Raw genomic sequence first — 19,926 nt, 5'->3', positions numbered from 1 at the left:
GTACACAAGGAGTTGGGTATCTTTGACAAAAAAGGTCAACATTTATGTTGATAATTACACATGTTATTGTGTACATCAAGTCACACTTGATAACATGCAATGAGTTGTCTCACTTTAATTATGTAACAACTGAAATCAAGGATCTCAAAATATTTTTGTGAGAGCATTCCGCACATTCATTCAGCATCCATATTCCATGTTAAGCGCCTTCCAAAGCATTATTATTCTCCTTTCTTTAACATACAATATCATCACAGACCCTTGTAAGGGTAAATATTTAGAAAAACATTTGGTGGGTTAAACATTACCATTGGAATGTTTACGTCATTTCAATTTGTGCACTGTATTGCAAAATGCACGCACAGCACGCATGAACACACATACGAGCCACCACGTGCATGCATGCATACATACATACATTTACAGGCAGCTGTCTCCTCCCCCACACCCTTGCAGCCAGTTGACCCCAATATATAAGTCACCAATGTAGACTGAAGCACATTTTCATGAGGAATATGATGGTTTCGATTAGTCAGATCTATGAGTGAATTGTGTTACATAACTTAAAATCAAGTTGTGTTATGGCTAATGGAGTGGCCATCCATCCATCCATTATCTGAACCGCTTATCCTCAGTAGGGTCGCGGGGGTGCTGGAGCCCATCTTCGAGCAGTGGGCAGAGGACACCCTGAACTGGTTGCCAGCTAGTCGCAGGGCATACAGGGACAGACAACTCGCTCATTCACACCTAGGGACAATTTGGACCAGCCAATTAACCTGACATGCATGTTTGTGGAATGGGGGAGGAAAACGGAATGCCCGGAGGAAACCCACGCAAGCACGCGGAGAACATGCAAACTCCGCACAGAAAGGTTGGTAGCTGGTTTTGAACCCATGACCTCAGAACTGCGCGCTAACCACCGTGCCGCCGTGCTGCCCATGGAGTGGCCATGTGGTTGTATAATAATAAGGAAGATGTCTGTTCTCCGACTGGTAATTGCTTCTTTGTTTTCGTTGTTTTGAAAATGATTATTATTGTCATCTTTCAATCTTTTTTTTTCCCGTTTTATAAATTTTGCAGCAACTGAAGATTCCTTAGTCTTTTGATCCGCAAGTGTCTTCCATCACCAATTCCAGGAGCTATCAATGCTAATCAGAGACACTGGGCTCTTTTCAATGGGTTGAATTAGTAGTCACATGAGCTGTGTCACACCACAGAACAAACATGTGGGCTCTTCAGGAAAACATAGTAAGGGGGCCATTTAACCCCTTAATTAAAAAGTGGAGGCTGTAATCCTGTCAGACCGAGAGGAGGGTGATGGGCTGGGTATGTGATTAAGAAAATGAAAAATAAAACAAAGAAACATTAGTACCTACATTCCAGGACACTTAAAGATAATGTGTGAAAAAAAGACATGACATGAAATAATTTATATAATAATTATCTAATTTAAAAACTGTTAATTTGAATTATGACATAAACAAACATGCATGTTAGTTGCATCTTTTTAGGACATGGCAGCCCTGAGTGACACAAATGATGATTTTCCATGTTTCAGATTGAACCCCCAGGGGAACAGCAGGTGACAAAATAAGGATTTACTTCTTTAATAGATTGGTGGGAAAATCCCAGCTATGAACCCCGTTGCTCTTCCTACTAATACAGTAAACTTAAGGCTTTGGACAAACAAATAGACGAGGTAGAATGCGGCTTAAGACAACAAGTCATCAGACAGTCACTACTGTAAGCCAGGGCAACCATTGCCTTTCTCGTGGATGGTTGCAGACCAAATTCAGCAGTCATTGGGGCTTTTGCTGCTCTCTGATTGGCCATGTGCTTTGCAGAGTAGTGTTAACCTATATATGACAGGCTGCATTACAGTCAGCATGAGCAGCCACGCACACACGCATAAAAGGGAAAAACACAGGCTGTATTTGGCCACGTGTTGGCCACATCAGTCCAAACAGAGGGGCATGTGTCTGTGATTTTTTTCTTTTTACACACAGAAACTTAAAATCAGTATAAAAGCTACAACAAATTGTAGCAACAATACAATGATTAATAACGTGACTTGGAATAATTCAAGATGTGTGAATTTTGGAAAAGCCAAAGTCACACATATAATATATAAATGAATTATTAATATTATAAAGTAAAAAATAGGGATTGCAGCTACTATCTATGCTTTGCAGAGTTTGCACAATGTTCTCCTGTGTTGGCTTATCCTCTGGGCACTCCAGTTTCCTCCCTCAATCTAAAAACATGCATGGTAGGTTGATTTGTGACTCCAAATTGTCCCCAAGAAGCAATGCGCGAGTGAATGGTTGTATGTCTATGTGTTCCAGTCAGGGTGTCCCATGTTCATTGCACAATGTCAGATGGTATGGGCCCCAGCACCCCCGGATAAGAGGTTTGGAAAATAAATAAATATTTTATATAGATGTGTATTCAGGGTTGGGTAGGGTTACTTTAACTTGATTACTTTCAATTACTTTTGGATTACTCCAATACAAAATATGCTAATAAAAGACAAAATAAACTAAATATGAATAAAATTATGACTCACAACACGTGGTAAGCTTACTCTCCTGGCTTTGATCTCTTTGATCTCCGGCAAAACTAACATAAAATGCGACAGAAACAAAATGAAAATAAATCCAAACAGCTTGCCAACATCATTTTTGTCGTTCCATGTATTCCGTTACTCCCCAAGCCTGCACAAAATTTAGTAATTTTATTCATATTTAGTTTCGTTTGTCTTTTATTAGCCTATTTGGTATTGGAGTAATCCAAAAGTAATTGAAAGTAATCCAGTTAAAGTAACCCTACCCAACCCTGTGTGTATTACATACACACCCACACACCTGGACCACAAAGTACTTTTCAATAGTGACTGTGGTGCTAATGTACCCTTGGTACAGTATAATGTGAATTAACTTGTCTTTTGCCTTTCCTGGATTCCTGACGTCTAGCAACACCCCTAACCTATTTGTCCCATTAGCATATCATTGTTTTACCACTGGAGAAGCTCATTCTTTACATTCCAAGGCTTAAAGTGGACAAGAGATGAGACAGTGGCCATAATCGGTAATTGTCTTTTCATCCCGATCCAGGAAACAGATTTCTCTATAGTGTCTCATTGACATTAAGAACTCTTCCTTCCATATAACAAAAGAAGAATAATTGTCTAATTGAAAGTGGTTTCTTCTTCATTTCCAAACCTGATGCTTTTAAATGCAGCTCCTTCTGCAGTTGTTTGAGAGCAAACATTTTGGAGACCAGTCACATGGTGCTACATGGCAGGCTCAGCGACATTAAAGATGTGGAGAGTCTTTTAAATGGAGTAAGAATTGAATAGTTTGCACTATGGCAGCACACAATGAGGGCCATACTTCTTCAGTGATCGAAGTAATGCTTATTTTCTATAACAGATATAGAAGTGTTCTAGTGAGTACTGTTATATTGTTACATACATGTGTTAATGTAGAATTGTGTTCACATCACACTTAACCCCTTAACGCTCCTATAAAATTCACCTTAAACATGTATTTTAATTTGGCCATTTCTTTAGACATCTTGACAGAGTTGTGAATGTTTTACTTCTCTTTACAGAAGTTAATTATTGATTATGCACACATGCGGGCATTAGTTGAGCTTAAAAAGGGATCTCAAGTTGCATTTGCACACGTTTATTTTCAGCTCTGATTTAAATACACGTTGAAAAAAGTATACATTTATGTTAGGAATTTCATTGGCTAACCAATGAGTATATCATCATTTAATTCGGTTATTACTGGCTAAAGATATTCGAAGTTAAAAAAGGCGATCTTGTTCTTATCAATACAGGCTGTGGATCATGAAAAAAGGGTAAGAGTTGTGTCAATAAAAAGGAAAGAGGCTAACAGCCATATTGGGAATAATTTTCCGAGTCAGTGTATTTGTAAAAGGAAATTATGTGGCAAAGTAATACACACCGATACAACAAAATAAAAAAATAAAAAAAGCTTGTGCCAAACAGTTTCAGACTCAAATCTTTAACCGGTAATCTAAAATATTCCGGTTTCCAGCATGGCGGCGCGTGTTTACGTAGCGGCTGGTTGCTATCCGGCTATCCTACTATTTACCACTGTCCTCCTGCTTTCCTTTTTGGATACATGCGTGGCCAATAAGACCTACAGCCGAGGGGAGCTCATCCGACTGGGTGGGTGTCTAAATTTCGTCTTTTCGGGCACTTTCTATACCACCCACGACATCCCGAATGAGCTCCAAAGGGACTCGGGTTCGCCCTGCTTTCCCGCTCCACCGAATAAAAAGAAAAATCGGAGACGAAGACGGCGCAGAGATAGAAAACAGAAGCGAGGATGTCGTGCAAGGAAGCGTGTGAAGTTGAAGGAGCAACGACATGAAGATCTGTCTAATCCAACCATCATTTCTTCGTAGATTCTGCGAGTCCACCGACACCTGAAGCCCAACGCACACGAACGGCAGCTCGTGACGATCTCTACAAAGATTACAGCTAAATTAAATGATTCAAAGCTAAAATTTGGTCTTTTGAATGTTAGATCGCTCGCTCCAAAAGCTTTACTTGTAGATAATATTATTCGCGATTATAAACTTAACTGTATCGGTCTTTGTGAAACTTGGTTACGCCCGGATGAGTATTTAGTGCTAAATTATGCTTCTCCCCCAGATTACGAGAGTAGCCATATAGCACGCACGTTGAAAAAGGGTGGCGGTGTCGCGCTTATTTCTGAAAAAACGCTCAAATTTACTCCTCGTACCACTAATAATCACAAGTCGTTCGAGGCTCTTGTTATGAGGTCCTCTCCATTGTCAATCTATGTGATAACTATCTATCGCGCACCAGGACCATACACAACTTTCTTAGACGAATTTGCTGAACTTTTGTCTGAACTAGTAACCTATGCAGACAAAATTATAATTATGGGGGACTTTAACATTCATATGAACTCCCCACTCAGTTCACTCACTGTTGCGTTTCAGTCTATAATTGATGCTTTTGGTTTTAATCAACTGGTTGATTTGCCAACCCATAAAGATGGAAACACGCTCGACTTGGTTCTGACTCAAGGAGTTTCAACCTCAAACATGACGGTGCTATCGTGTACTACAGTTATCTCGGATCATTATTTAGTTACATTTGAGGTGCTAGCTAAATGTAGTACCAAAAAAACTGAAGGATTCACTGGACGCAATATAAGCACGGGCACAGTTTCTGAGCTCTCCGATATTCTTCCAGGAGCAGTTGCGTCCTTTCCTTCCTACATAGGTTCCATCGAACCACTCCTAAATGAATTCAACGCTACCCTGGCCAATGCCCTGGATTCAGTAGCGCCCATCCGGCATAAATCACGACCTAAAAGACGCACACCTTGGTTTAATGATGAAACTAGATCCCTTAAACGAGAATGCAGGAAATCTGAAAGAAAATGGCGCGCTACCAAGCTTGAAGTTTTCCATCAGATCTGGTGTGATAGTTTGTTGAAGTATAAAGCGGCCCTGGCCTCTGCAAAATCAGCCTACCTTTCGAAGGTGATTGCGTCACAAAAGAACAATCCCAAGGTCCTTTTTGACACTGTAGCATCGCTCACAAGGCAACAGACTATCCCAGATAGCTCCACTCATTCTGCCCACGACATAATGGTCTTCTTTATTAAGAAGATCCAAAGCATACAGGAAGAAATTGCTAAAGACAGTATTAACTCAACACATACTAAAGAACTCAAATCTATAGATGCACGACATGGTGGCTGTCCAGGGATTTTGTCCCATTTTAGTGAACTGTCACTCGATAATCTTAAACAGATGGTGAATACGGCCAAACCGACGACTTGCCAGTTCGACCCGCTTCCAGGTTCACTTATTAAAGGTCTCTTTGGCGTTCTTGCACCTTCAGTTCTAAATATTTTAAACATATCACTCTCCTCAGGTGTAGTTCCAGCTGCTTTTAAGTCCGCCGTCATTAAACCCACAATGAAACGACCCAACCTTGATCCAGAAAACTTATGTAATTATAGACCTGTGTCAAACCTACAGTTTCTTTCTAAAATACTTGAAAAAGTAGTGGCACAGCAGCTGAATGATTTCATGTCCGAGAACAATCTCTTTGAATCACTGCAATCAGGATTCAGGGCTAACCACTCTACTGAGACAGCTCTGATTAAGGTAACCAATGATCTCCTACGGGCAATGGACTCGGGCGCATCATCACTTTTGCTGCTGCTGGACCTTAGTGCTGCATTTGACACAGTGGACCATAATATCTTGCTAGAACGGTTGGAAAAATGGATTGGTCTCTCAGGAAACGTCCTATTATGGTTCAGATCCTACCTCTCAGATAGGACACACTGCGTTAAATATGGCGAATTGACATCTGAGCCATTTGGTGTTACTTGTGGTGTTCCACAGGGTTCAGTGCTTGGCCCCCTTCTCTTCAGCATTTATATGCTTCCACTGGGTGATATTATTCGCAAGTATAATGTCAGTTTCCATTGCTACGCAGATGACACTCAACTCTATCTCCCGATGGAGGAATCTGCCACACTAAACTGTGGAAATTTGGAGGCCTGCCTCACTGAGATAAAAGAGTGGATGTCACTCAATTTCCTGCGTCTCAACTCTGAAAAGACTGAAATGTTAGTTATTGGTCCATCTAAGTCCCGTGACTTGTTCTCTAAAACCGCTGTGAACATAGACAATTGCCACATCACACAGAGCGACTCACTTAAAAATTTAGGTGTCATTTTCGACCCCGATCCGTCCTTTCAAACACATGTGAAGAAAATTACTAGAACCGCTTTCTTCCATCTCCGTAACATTGCTAAAATTCGTCCTATACTTTCTCAGTCGGATGCGAAAATCATAATTCACGCGTTTGTTACCTCCCGTCTCGACTACTGTAATGCACTACTTTCCGGTCTTCCGATGACCAGACTCAAGAGTCTTCACCTGGTACAAAATGCTGCAGCGAGGCTTTTAACAAGGACAAGAAAGTACGATCACATCACCCCAATTTTGGCTAACCTGCATTGGCTCCCTGTTAGCCTAAGATGTGATTTTAAGGTTCTCCTACTACTATACAAAATCATACATGGACTTTCCCCCTCATATCTTTCAGATCTGATCTCCCCCTATGTCCCGGCCCGAAGCCTTCGTTCCGAGAGCACCGGTCTCCTGGTGATCCCAAGAGCCAAGAAGTGTTCCGCTGGTTCGAGAGCGTTCTCTATCCGGGCACCGGTGTTGTGGAATGCTCTTCCCCCTGAGATCCGATCTGCGACCTCGGTGGAAATGTTTAAATCTAGGCTTAAAACTCACTTCTACTCTATAGCATACGAATAACCTAAACTTCTTATATGTAATACCTTGTGAAGCCCTTAGAGTCTAATTGTGATTAAGGGCTATACAAATAAAAATGACTTGACGTGACTTGAATATAACTGTCTAAATACTTGACTTGTTTCTGACCAGAACAGGTTTGCTAAAGCGCCATTAAAAGGTTTGCTTTCTTCACTTTCAGAGTCACGTTCAGAGTAACTTTCTGAAAGCTCGTATAGCTGTCCCACCCAAACTTCGTGAATCTATTAATTTCATTATAATTACTAAGTGCGCCTTATGGTTGTGAAAATTCAATAAATATTTTACACGGGTGAATTCACTGGACGACCCAGGAAGTAATGATTCTGTGTTTGCGTTCATTTGATGACTGCAAAAGGGTTTGAACGGTGAGCTACACCGGCTTAATAGTTTTCAGGTGTCCTGTTTCAGACTGATCGTGATGTTTCTGTGATGTGTACACTTTCAGCATATCTTGAATCCCAGGAGTTTGAGCCCTCCGATGATATGTATGATGTATTTCAGTGACTGGTGACATTGTACAGACACATATTTGTTGGGTTAAATGTTCACAGAACCATATTTTGTTACACTATTTAACATTATTTTTGATAGCATTTTAGGAGGGCTATATAAAGTGACGTTGTATGGAGGTTCAAATGTGTTTATTTTGACAGATAAACTTCATTAGATATTTCTTTAAGGTTTCGTTATGTCCTTGGTGGGGAAGATCGTTTTAAATGTTCTATGAACACTCTGTTGCTCAGTGTCAGACGCAAAGACAACTGACAGACAAATATGTTCCATGAAACTTCATGATTGCACTTCCTTACAGCTGACAGATAAATATGTTACATACAACTCCAAGACTCCACTTCCTTACAAATTTTCAAAGCCAGATTATTACAGTTTTAGCAGGAGAATGAGAGGGTGTTCCAACCCCTTAGCAGCCGCATCACTGCATCCCTGCTTCCCTCCTGCAGCTGGGATTTCAACTATGTCAGCTGGAGGCCGCCAAAACAGAAGTTCACAGAAAACAGAAGATTACAAAACAGTGGGAAAGACAGAGGAGATGAGAAACAAAGGACAGATAAAAAAAGTAGTGCAGACAGGAGGTAAAAATAGGCCATGTGTGAAGCAAATAGCTGATTAATAGGCAGTGACAAAAACTACACTGTATGGTCTTAGCTTAAGCATCGGGCCTCTTACCATTAGTCAAAAATCAGTTACCGATATGTTAGTGATGCTGCGTTTGAGACTAAACAAATTGAGATAGGCTATTTAAAGCTTTATGAGTATTTTTACGAAATATATTTGTCTGAGTGGTTTATTTTTGTACAGCATGTATGTAATAATTCATAGACACAATTAGGGCTTTAACAATTAGTCAACGTTGACAACAAAAATCTGTGATAGAAGTAGTCGCCAATGGATTTCATTGAAACGTTTTTCCAACTGAGAACGGCATCTCTACATAACTATAATCTCTGGTGAGAGTAGCGAATGCGCAATAGTGTCTTTGGCTCGAACGGTAACATGAACAAACAGAAATGGTGTTGTCAACATCAACTAAACGCACCAAAATTTCGTATGTTTGAGAGCATTCATTGGATATGGCCAATAAAAAGTTTACTTGCAAAGTTTGCAGACCTTGCGTATCATGGCAGTTGATCTGTGACGCACAAACATTTAAAGAGCATGTCAGACAAGTGAACGAATTGGAGTCTGACTCGCTGCAGTAACATTCAAGGAACATTCATTATGCCAGATTGCCTGGCAAACACATTTGAATAAATTCATGAAGTTTGAAGTTCAACTTCAGCTGTTAAAACTGATTTCAAACTGTTGAGAATTGTGAAATACTTTTGTAAGACTTTGCGGTTGACCACTGAATGTATTTCACAAAATGGGTATCATATTTGTTTTATTTACCGCTCTACTGCTGCTAATGTGCCTCTTGTTGGTTTCATGGTTCACGGATCCCTTAACCGGGTGGGTCGTCGGGATTAACGCTTTCTGCGGTGGTCCTGTACAGCCTGGCGGACCCCATCCCTCTCTAGGACGTTTTTTTGGGTAGGAGTTTTCTCCCCCACAAAACAAATAGTACTGGTTAAAAGGATACAAAATGTTCACTTGAATTTAATTGATTAGTTATTATTTTGTACCTAAAAATGGACAGATGTTTATTAATGGATTTATGTCTCTACAGCCCGAGCACAGTGCCCAATTGGTTTTAGATAGCACGTTGGACAGTTGAACAAAGTCTGACTCATCTCAGGTAAAATTCAACAAACGTCCAAGCCGATATGGCTTTTGGTGACATGCATTGTACAATTCATACGCTTATATTTTGCTAGTGTTTCCATAGTGCACATTCACCTACCACGCGAAAGGTCCCCGGTTTGAGACCGGGTGGAAACATGTGTTGGCCTGGAGAGGGATGGGTGCCACCAGGCTGTACTGGCCCAAGACATACCACAGAAAATGGTGCCCCTCCAACACTAATGGTTAAGGGATCCAAACAAACATATTTTGCTTTAAAAGACCACAGCGTCTAATTGTCCTTTTTTATATGTCATTTTTAATCTAATTTTTTTATGAATCTGGAGTATGTCAGCAAAAAAGTTATCTTTTATTGTATGCATTTTTTTGACTATTGACTATCAAAACAGCTGTTAGTTTACTAAGAGTCCATTCGAATAAAAGCAACCACATTTGAGACCACAGGAACTCAACAGGTCTCACATTGTGTCAACATTTTTAAGTGGCTCCACCTCACCGAGTGGGCAAGCCAATTAGTTTGACAGCAGAGAGGAGTTCAACTAATTGGCTGGGTAATGACAGTCATGAGAGGACAGAGACAGGGGGGAAGGGAGGTTGGCAGGGTTGCCATCTGGGCGTCAGGGGCAAACCGTTGGATAATCCTCACGTCCTGCCGCTCCACTATGGATACTACCTTTGAGAGGACGAGGGCTTAAGGGCCCTGCCAAGTTACGACAGCTTTTTATTGTAAAGCATTGTGAAAACTGTAAACATGAAAAACTAACATACTGCACTAATAGCAGCTTCAGCGACAGACTGCTGTCACAGTCTTGTTCCACGGACAGACTGAGGAGATCATTTCTTCCTCATGCCATGAGGCTCTTTACCTCCACCCGAGGGAGTAAAAGCCCACATTAAACCACACCCCCACATTGCATTACCCTATTTTTATTACAGTGTGTATTTTATGTAGCACTATTTAAATACTCAACACGTTACATTGGGTATTTATGTATTATATTCCTTTTACTGTATTATTGTTTTATTTTCAACAAGGATACTGCTGGAAGTGTGAATTTCCCTACGGGGATGAATAAAGTATCTATCTATCTAAAAAGGTTTCTTGTATATCCACAAGGGAATGAGTGTATTATGTAGATGTAAGCCACAAGATGGTAACCCAAAATGTTTAATAACCATATGTTTGAAGCCGCAAAAAACTAAAAGCTTTATATAAGCCTTGTAAGGAATGCAATAGACTATATTTATTGGAAAACTAAGGTTTGTGTTATGTTTGTCTCTTCCAGAAGATATAATTTTCCGTTATGAAATATTATTGAAAACTGCCAGGGAGTCACTAGGGAGCGCAAAAGGTAAACCACAAAAAGAAGAATAAATGAAAGAAAACATTAAGAAAAAAAAGAAAGGAATTGGGTAAAAGAAAAAAGGAAACTAAACACAATTGATGTGTTTTTTCCACTAGGAGGCACTGAATAATACACATTGTCCCTTTAAGTGCAGCCCTAGCGGATTACCGATTAATGTCTTACTGATTGATTAATTTCATTACATATTTTTTCGTAATGGTTTTATTTTTAAATCTTATTTTGTGTAGGCAACATATATATATATATATATATATATATATATATATATATATATATTTGAGAACAGTGGAATGTTTTTACCAGATAATTTCTTTTTAAACCCTGATTTGGCCCAACCTCAAGCAGTCCCAAACCCTGGTGGCCCCCAAGTAAATTGAGTTTGCGACCCCTGGCATAAGGCCCTTTTCTATGTAGTTGTGCCCTACTCATGGTTCCTGCCAAATGACCACTTAATGTGAAGTAAGTTGAGATACTGTAACTCAGTTTTGCTTACCACACAAAATAAGGTGAGTCAGTAATTTTTTAAATCACCACTGAGATAGTAGTATTCACCAAAATGCGTGGATAAAAATATCGTATTTCAGCTGCTGTACTGTTTTTTTCTGATCTTACAAAATGTCAAAAACACAGATCTATAAATGTTGTCTCTTGTAGCAGATTCAAATTCTGAGAATTAAACAAGCTAGTGTTGTTGCCCTAATAAAAACTCAGCAGACAAAGAAGCAACACATAAATAAGAATCCGTCCGTCACAGTGGGCCTTATGTGTGTAGCTTGCCAAGGCGACCACCGACAGCTGCCCGACTAGAAAAAACAAATGTGCACATACACACAAAAAGACACAACGTGCAAGACCCGAGCAGTCATGGAAGCCTTGGAAAAAATAACGTGTGCATATACACAAACACACAAGGCTGGTTGTGACTAGCCACTTCCTGTCAGGCGGCACACAGCTTCCAAGCTCTGAACACTCATTCCCAGTATCCTACCTTCTTCAGTATCTTAATGTAGCCGGGTAAGCGCTATGACTAAGTCTTTTTTTAAGAGCAAAGCAGCAGTAGACATGAAAAGTCAGTGGTTGAATATTTCAGAGACAGGAAACAAGTAATTAAAGCTGCAAGCTGCTTCATTGTTTTTTCTACTTTCCAGCAGGTATCAATTTTTTTTCTTGTTGTGACCTATGCAAAGGCCAAACGTTGAGGTTGTAATACATTTTTTTTCATAACTGTCTGCCAAGATCTGACAATGTGACCCATCAGTGGCCCACATATGAGGACCCATTGTGCACAACCTACATTCATTCCCAGTAGTCAGCTTCAAAAAAGAAGCTTTCTTCAAGAATTAGCTTATGTGTGCCTTGAGGGCGAGGTAAGGGTAGAAGGGTCAGATGGGCAGGTCTGCATTTTACTCTTATTGAACATTTGATAAGGTACCCTATTGAAGAATGTAAGTCTCTTAGACTTGGACAATAAAATAAGCCTGCAACATTAAGGTAGTATCGTTGTCAACTAGATTTGGGACTGAATATGATATTGATATCGGACTAGCATTAGCCCAGAAAAACACGAGCGGATTTCATCAGCTATATATATTTATATACAAGGAGTTGTTTTATAATGTCCGCTCCTGCTCTTTGATCTCCTTGAGCAACCATGCATACAGTTTTCGATTGAAACAATTGTTGTGAATTTTATTTACTGTCCTATTCTTTTTTAGGTCAGGGGATGATGGTGTAATAATAATAATAATACTCTGTGGTTTGCAATAATCTGTGGTCTGTGCAGCCCTTTGAGACTCCTTGTGATTAAGGGCAGGGGGGGGGGATTTTTTTTAATGTTTATTGTTCTATATTCTTTATCAATTATCCATTATCGGTCAAATCATAATACGCTACAAAGCCAAGGGGCCGAGACTCTTGCTCTTAGCCAAGAGGCCGAGTCAAGGTCCTAGCCACAGAGCCATGCAGCCATCAGTGCGGATGCACCGTTTCCGGAGGAACTGCAATACCGGGCCGATGCGTGGAGTGGACAGAGCAAGCTTTAATTCCATCTCCGAATTGCAAAAATCAAACTTGAGCATAAAGTACTCAGTTCAACAACCACAGCCGGTCAAATCATAAGCCGACACATCTAGAATCTCAGGGCTATACAAATGGGGTTTGGGGTTTTTAAGAGTTATTGTTCTATCTTCGTTATTCATTATCCATTATCCGTTATCGGTCAGTTCATAATACGCTACAAAGCCTAGGAGCCGGGACACTTACTCTCAGCCAAAAGGCCAAGCTAAGGTCCTAGCCCTAAAGCCTTGCTGCGATCATTGCGAATGCACCGTTCCCGGAGGTACTGCGATACCGGGCCAAATCGATTGAACACAATTCTACAAATAAACATGACATGACGTGACTTGACTATTCTGATTCTGTTTAATCATGTACAGTGCTTTGTGCTTTATAAGTGATCTGAATGAAATTATGTCATAAAGACTTCTATGACCAATATAAAAGCACTCACAGGTTTCTCTGCTTTGTTGTATGATTGTTATTCATCACGCCAGTTGTCAGGTAAAATCCATAATTAATTCATTTCTTGTTGCAATGGCCTTTTTAGTGTTAAATCCACGTATGAGAGAATATATATGCTTGATTGCTGTTAAGGTTGTCGAGAAGGGTTGTCCAAACCTCACATTGTTTGTTTGCTGTTATTAGTGTCAATAAATTTGTTCAAACAAAAAAGTATGAGAGAATATAGCCTGCTTTATCATTCTTTCTTATTTTATTCATCCAAACTTGTTGTTCAAACACCAAGTAGGAGGTATCTATCGCGTCACGTCACATTCATTTGCATATGCCCAAATCACAAAAAGTCTAAAAGGGCTGTTCAGACCCCTATAAAAACACCCCTTGATCTGAGATCTGATCTGACACCTGAGACCTACACAAAGACAAGGAAAACTCAAAAAACATCAAGAGGAAAGTGAAGATTCTTTGAGAAGTCAAGTCAAGTAAAGTCATTTTTATTTGTATAGCCCTTAATCACAATAAGTCTCTAAGGGCTTCACAGATTAGTACACTATGTTACACAGACTATTTTTCAGCCGACAAGAAGAGTAGGTTATTATTCATATGCAATGGAGTAGAAGTGAGTTTTAAGTTTAGATTTAAACATTTCCACTGAGGTTGCAGATCGGATCTCAGGGGGAAGAGCATTCCACAGCACCGGTGCCCGGATGGGAAGGGATACATTTAAAAAATACAATAATTGTCCCCTGGCAGCAACATTAGGACACCCCAAATAGAACTGTAATAAAATTTAAAACAATTTTAGTGACTTTGTTTGTCAATTTAGTAAGATATTTAGGTGTCAGCAAATAACAATTTCGAGGTGGCCTTTTTAATCTCTGGTTGACCACTGTTAATAGCCAACTATTCACCAGTTAGTTTGCAGAGTTAGTACACCATTTTCATGGCCAAATTCATCACTTTTTAAGGACGCCCATAGCCAATTTTCCAATTTTAGCTGACGTGTGAACTAAGGTGTGTCGTGTCATTTTTTAAGGGTACTTGTTTTATTTTTATTCATTTAATGTGTGATCTGTCAAGTCAGACTGATGGGAAACATTACAACAATTTCAAACATTTACAAGCACTTATCCAAAACTTGAGGACTTTTCAAACCTTGAAAACAACATAAAAATTCAACCATTTTAAAGGATTTCAAGCACTCGTCTACATCTTGTGGTTGAAGGAAAAGGTCTACTTTGATCTCCGGCTTTAGGACATTCTCTTTTACTAAATGTTTTGTGTACCACCGGTACCCATGTCTATTTTAATAGCCAAAATGGACTGTAACGCTCCAACCCGCGTGACACTTATCACAAGCATGCCCGGAGGCAAAGACAGTCGGTTTCTATTCCCCCCACTACCATGACTTGGAGATGCCGCATTGCATTCAGGATACTCACATCTCTAGCATGACCTCATTGAGGTACACTCCATCCACCAATTGCACATATTCTGACAATTTGCTGCCATCCGTCACCTTTGGTTTCCCCACCGTTTTCACCTGGGTATAAAAAAAGAACACCTCACACAATGGACCAATCCGTGTGCATGGATGTGTTGGGTGAATAGACCTACCCAGGATACCAGAGGTGACAGCATGAAATTCTCCAGCAGGGGGCTAAAAACCTCACTTTCCATATTTTGTCCGCACGTTTGTTTGCACTATATTGGAAGAAAATGGGGCGGGTGTAATTGTGAAGGGTTGGTTTAGTCCCCACTCATGTGGTTGGTCCGTTTAAAAATAAGCGCATTTCGTCGTCTTTCCGCGGGTGTTAAATGAATGAAATTGAATTGGGGGGTTTGGTTAATCCACAAATGTCTTGACGCAAGACAGCTGTTACCCAAAAGCCATTTCCAAACCAGCAGCTTCAAAAAAGGCGAATAAATTCCAAGGCGTGAGATAAGAGATACTGCAACCCCGAAAAATAGCTACATATCGATACAATTAACAGAAAAAAACGCAATAATCCAATCTTCTTTTGGATCCCAGAAAGCAGTTAAAGTCGTCTTTTCCAAAAAGTACGTGTGGCACATTCATCCGCTGGCCGCTAATGGACCGAAGCGTGGCAGTTGAGGATGCCGAAGCACCGCCCATCATTCTCTCACTTCCTCCCTCAATTTCTCGTTCGCTCTACCTCCCTTCCTCGTCACACGATGTGCATCTTTCTCCGAGAGAAAAAATAGGACCTGGATCTCCCGTTTTTGTTTTAGGTACTTTTGTTACGTGTGTTCGAATTCACGCCACATTAGACACAATTATATTGTTAAGAATCGTTAGATAGAAAAAAAATAACAATTTCTTTTTTTTCCCCATATTCCATGTAACATATTTAAAGGGGGAGTAGCAGGGGAGATTTTAGCATCAAAGCTTTAACGGTGCTGAACACCTAGAGTGGCTTATCTCTCTCCCTTTCCAACAATAATCTCATACAAACATCTTTCAGTCAATAAGCATATTAATTCAGTCATTTGAGTAGATAATAGATAATAAAATAATGAATAGACAATCTACCTCGGTGTTCTCAAACAGAAGCTGTTTTATTAACAAGATAAGAATTCAGTATTATGAAAATCACTATCAATTCATAATTGCTTTTAATAGTAAATGGTTTTATAGATAATCCATCAAAATGTGCTGATAATGTGATCAATTATCCATCCATCCATTGTCTGCACCGCTTATCCTCAGTAGGGCAGAAGGGGTGCTGGAGCCCATGACAGCCGTCTTCGTGCAGGGGCCACGGGGACATCATTAACTGGTTGCCAGCCAGTCACAGGCCACACTCGCTCATTCACACTTAGGAACAATTAACCTGACATGCATGTTTTTGGAATGTGGGAGGAAACCCAAGCAAGCACGGGGAGAACATGCAAACTGCGCACCGGAAGGCTGGTAGCTAGATTTGGTCCCATGACCTCAGACCTGTAACGTCTGCCCCTGGCTTCTCGATCGTCTCCGGCTCCCAGACTTTTTCCTTCCTTCAACCACGCTCGACCCATTTTTGCCCACCGACCATGCTCTGATTTCCCGTCCCGGCTACTCAACTTGTTTCTGCCCATCGACCATGCTCTGATCGCCTGTCACGGCTACTCAACTTGTTTCCGCTTTCCAACCACGCTCCGATCCCGTGAGCTCCCTGCTCCTCCTGCGCTTGCTTTCTTGTACCTGACTTTTCAGCTTCCGCACTAAAGTTTGTTGTGAAACATTATGCGTTTGGGTCTACCATCTGTTCTGGTTCTGACAGCCGCTTTAAAATAATCTACAGCTTTTTCAAATTTACACACAAAAATAAATCTTGCCTTGAGACTAGTAGTTTAGTCTATTGCTGCTTTTTTAAGTGAGTTTTGTGCACGAATAAGGGACCTAACATCAATGTCCGCCATCTTGCTGCTACAGGTACCCCCCCAAAACCAAAATCCTTGTAATGGGATGGGCAAAAGAAATTGATTTTATAAAAGGTGCTGTTTGATCACTTTGAGTCTCCATAGTTTGTATTCTTTCTTGTGCTTTGTAGCACTCGTTTTTAGTCGCAGTACCCATTACAGTGACATCTAGTGGTCAAATATTACGCAGTATCCCTTTAAGTGTAATACAATTCATACTGCATTGGATACATTTTTTTTTTAAATGACCAAAAAGTGAAAATGCATTTTTAGTTTTCTTTACAACCCCTCGCAAAAAGTATGGAAACATCAGTCTTGGACAAGTACTCACTCCGACATTTTATATTGTCGAACAAACTTGGATAAAAAGCATGAGAAAATAAAGTTTTTCCAAAAGTGCACCTGCTTGGCATTCAGAAACACTAAAAGATAAGAATAAAACACTTTGAGGCAGTCGGTAAATGCTTCTTTAATAGAGCAAGCACAGGAAAAAAAAATATGGAATCAATCCATTCTGAGGAAAAAAATATGGAATCATTAAAATAACATATCACTAGTACTTTGTTGCACCATCTTTGGCTTCTATGACACCTTGCAGTCTTTGAGGCATGGACTTGATGAGTGACAAGCAGTATTCTTCATCAATCTAGTTCCAACTCTCTTTGATTGCAGTTGCCAGATCATCTTTGCAGGTGAGAGCCTTGCTGTGGAAATATTTTTTTTTAATTTCGACCACAGGTTCTGAATTGGGCCAGCACGGAGGAGCAGTGGTTAGCGCGTGTGCGGCACAGTTCTGAGGTCATGAGATCGAACCCTGTGTGGAGTTTGCATGTTCTCCCCGTGCTTGCGTGGGATTCCTCCGGGCACTCCGATTTCCTCCCACATTCCAAAAGCATGCATGTCAGGTTAATTGGCCAGTCCAAATTGTCCCCAAGTGTGAATGAGAGAGTGAGTTATCTGTCTCTGTGTGCCCTGTGATTGGCTGGCAACCAGTTCAGGGTGTCCCCTGCCCACTGCCAGAGGATAACTGAGATGGGCTCCAGCACCCCCGCGACCCTATTGAGGATAAGCGGTGCAGATAATGGATGGATGGATGGATGGTTTTGAATTGGGTTGAGATCTGGGCCATTTGCAGGCTATAACATTGACTTGGAGGCATCTTTCTCCAAGAAATGCTTTCATATTTTTTGACTTTATCTAAGCCTGGTGCCCAAATAAAGAAAGGAAATTGACTGGGTGTGTCCTTATTTACTTGCTCTAAAAAAGTAACATTTACTGACCATGGCAACGTTTTTTTTAAAAATCTATTTAGTGTTTCTGAATGCCAATATGTTGACTTTTTTAATGATCTGATTGTTTTCTACAGAACCCAATGTCTGAGTGAGGGCTTGCCTTAAACTGATGATTCCGTACTTATTGCTAAGGGTTGTAAATTAACCTAACTTCAAGTGATGTTGATTTGTAAAGCCTTTTATCACAAGGAGTCTCAAAGGGCGGCACAGACTATTGCAAACTACAGATTATTATTACACCACCCCCTGATCTAAAACTTACATAAGGGCAAGGAAAAACAGAAAAATATCAACATGAGGAAAATGAAGAAACCTTGAGAAGGGACCACACATGGGGTAATCTCCCTTCCAGGATGACCAGGCTGCAACAGATGTTGCAATAACAAACAATAGACAGATATTGTCAATATGAAATATTGGTATTGCATAAATTGTAGAATATAAGTGTATTTTCAGCCTAGACTTAAACGGTTCCACTAAGGTTTCAGATCGAATGTCAGCATGCATTGTTTAAGACACTGTTTTTTAACCAGTGTGCCATGAGACCTTTTCTAGTGCGCTGAAAGAAATTTTCAAATTGTTTTCTTGCATCCCGTTGTTCTCTATTTTGGTGTTCTTCCAGTGATCAGCCAAGTATGTCATGATTTACCAATTGCTCGATTCCCCAATAAAGCATTGAGTGAGACATTACGCATTTGGATCCACTGCCTGTTCCGGTCTTGACAAAGTAACCGCAGCATACATCCACATCAGTAGGTGGTGACAAATTTGTACTTTTTCTTTTCATATACTAATCTGTTTATGAAGTAGTTCAGTGCAGTTAATAACTTATTTGTTTGATGAATTGGTTTAAGATTGTACTGCCAAAAATAATGAAGTAAATCAAAGTAAAACATCTTGCATATAATTTTAGAGATTTGAATGAATATATTTTTATTTTTCTAAAAAAAAAACAAGTTAGAACATTTCTAAACATCTTATTTCATACACTGACAGTTCACCGAAACAACTGCGTCTTCCTAATTTGCCAAGAGACTGTAGCTGTTTTCATAGAATATAAAATCAAGAGCCACTGCCAAACGAAACATGCTGACTACAAATAACTAACCGGAGACGAAAGCTGTGAAAAGGTAAAGCAACAGAAAGCTGTTTTAAAAGCACAGCAGCGTTTTTTCACGAGACACTTTAAGTCAATGAAAATGCTACACAGTCGCAACGCTGATCGGGAAGCACTGCAAACCTTTCCTGCACGGTGAATTAACAAAGACTGTTCCAAAAGAATGCCAGGCTGAAAAGTCGGCCCTCACACATTTTTAGCTTACCAAATCTGGTCAGATTTCTGAAAGTTTGTACAGCTCTGCTTTAAAGTCTTATTTGTTGTCTTGGAAAGATGCGCATAAACACACTGTGATGCTTGTGATGGTTCAGCAATTTGGACGTAAATCAATGCCTGGAGCGTACAACACAAAAATAACAAGTGATGGATGGCTCTTTTATTTAAAACCACCAAAATAGCTGACCTGTGATGAGTGCAGCGACTCTCTGGATTAATTTTGCATGTTTGCTTACCCAGAAAGGAAAGGCCCCTTGTTTGCTGTTTGCAACCACATACACAAGTGCTGGGGGCTAAACACCCTTGATCGACCTGTCTTTATATTCTGTAGGTCAGGGGTCTGCAGCCTTTTTTA

At 40.2% G+C, this 19,926-nt stretch overlaps 1 protein-coding gene and 1 pseudogene across 7 annotated transcripts in view; both read right to left on the bottom strand.

Moving 5' to 3' along the window:
* The window catches only part of ccdc88ab (coiled-coil and HOOK domain protein 88ab), a 98,712-nt gene extending 83,101 nt beyond the window's left edge, over nt 1-15,611 (bottom strand). For all 7 annotated transcript variants that reach the window (XR_015852503.1, XM_088351560.1, XM_088351564.1 and 4 more), the window contains exons 1-2: nt 15,138-15,611; nt 14,963-15,063 (exon numbers count right to left, since the gene is read on the bottom strand). Coding sequence is in view for 6 of the 7 variants with exons in the window: in XM_088351560.1 (XP_088207686.1) it covers nt 14,963-15,063; nt 15,138-15,200 (164 nt within the window). In the remaining variant the exon portion in view is untranslated. The remainder of the gene's footprint in view (nt 1-14,962; nt 15,064-15,137) is intronic.
* LOC148353591 (U2 spliceosomal RNA) lies at nt 12,983-13,074 on the bottom strand (annotated as a pseudogene).
* Nucleotides 15,612-19,926: the final 4,315 nt, after the last annotated feature.

Source organism: Urocampus carinirostris, chromosome 13, assembly GCF_059441175.1.
Source record: "Urocampus carinirostris isolate Australia breed hairy pipefish chromosome 13, RoL_Ucar_1.0, whole genome shotgun sequence".
NCBI lineage: Eukaryota > Metazoa > Chordata > Actinopteri > Syngnathiformes > Syngnathidae > Urocampus > Urocampus carinirostris.
The sequence above is the reverse complement of the archived record's forward strand: the minus strand, read 5'-3'. Positions and strand labels throughout refer to the sequence as shown.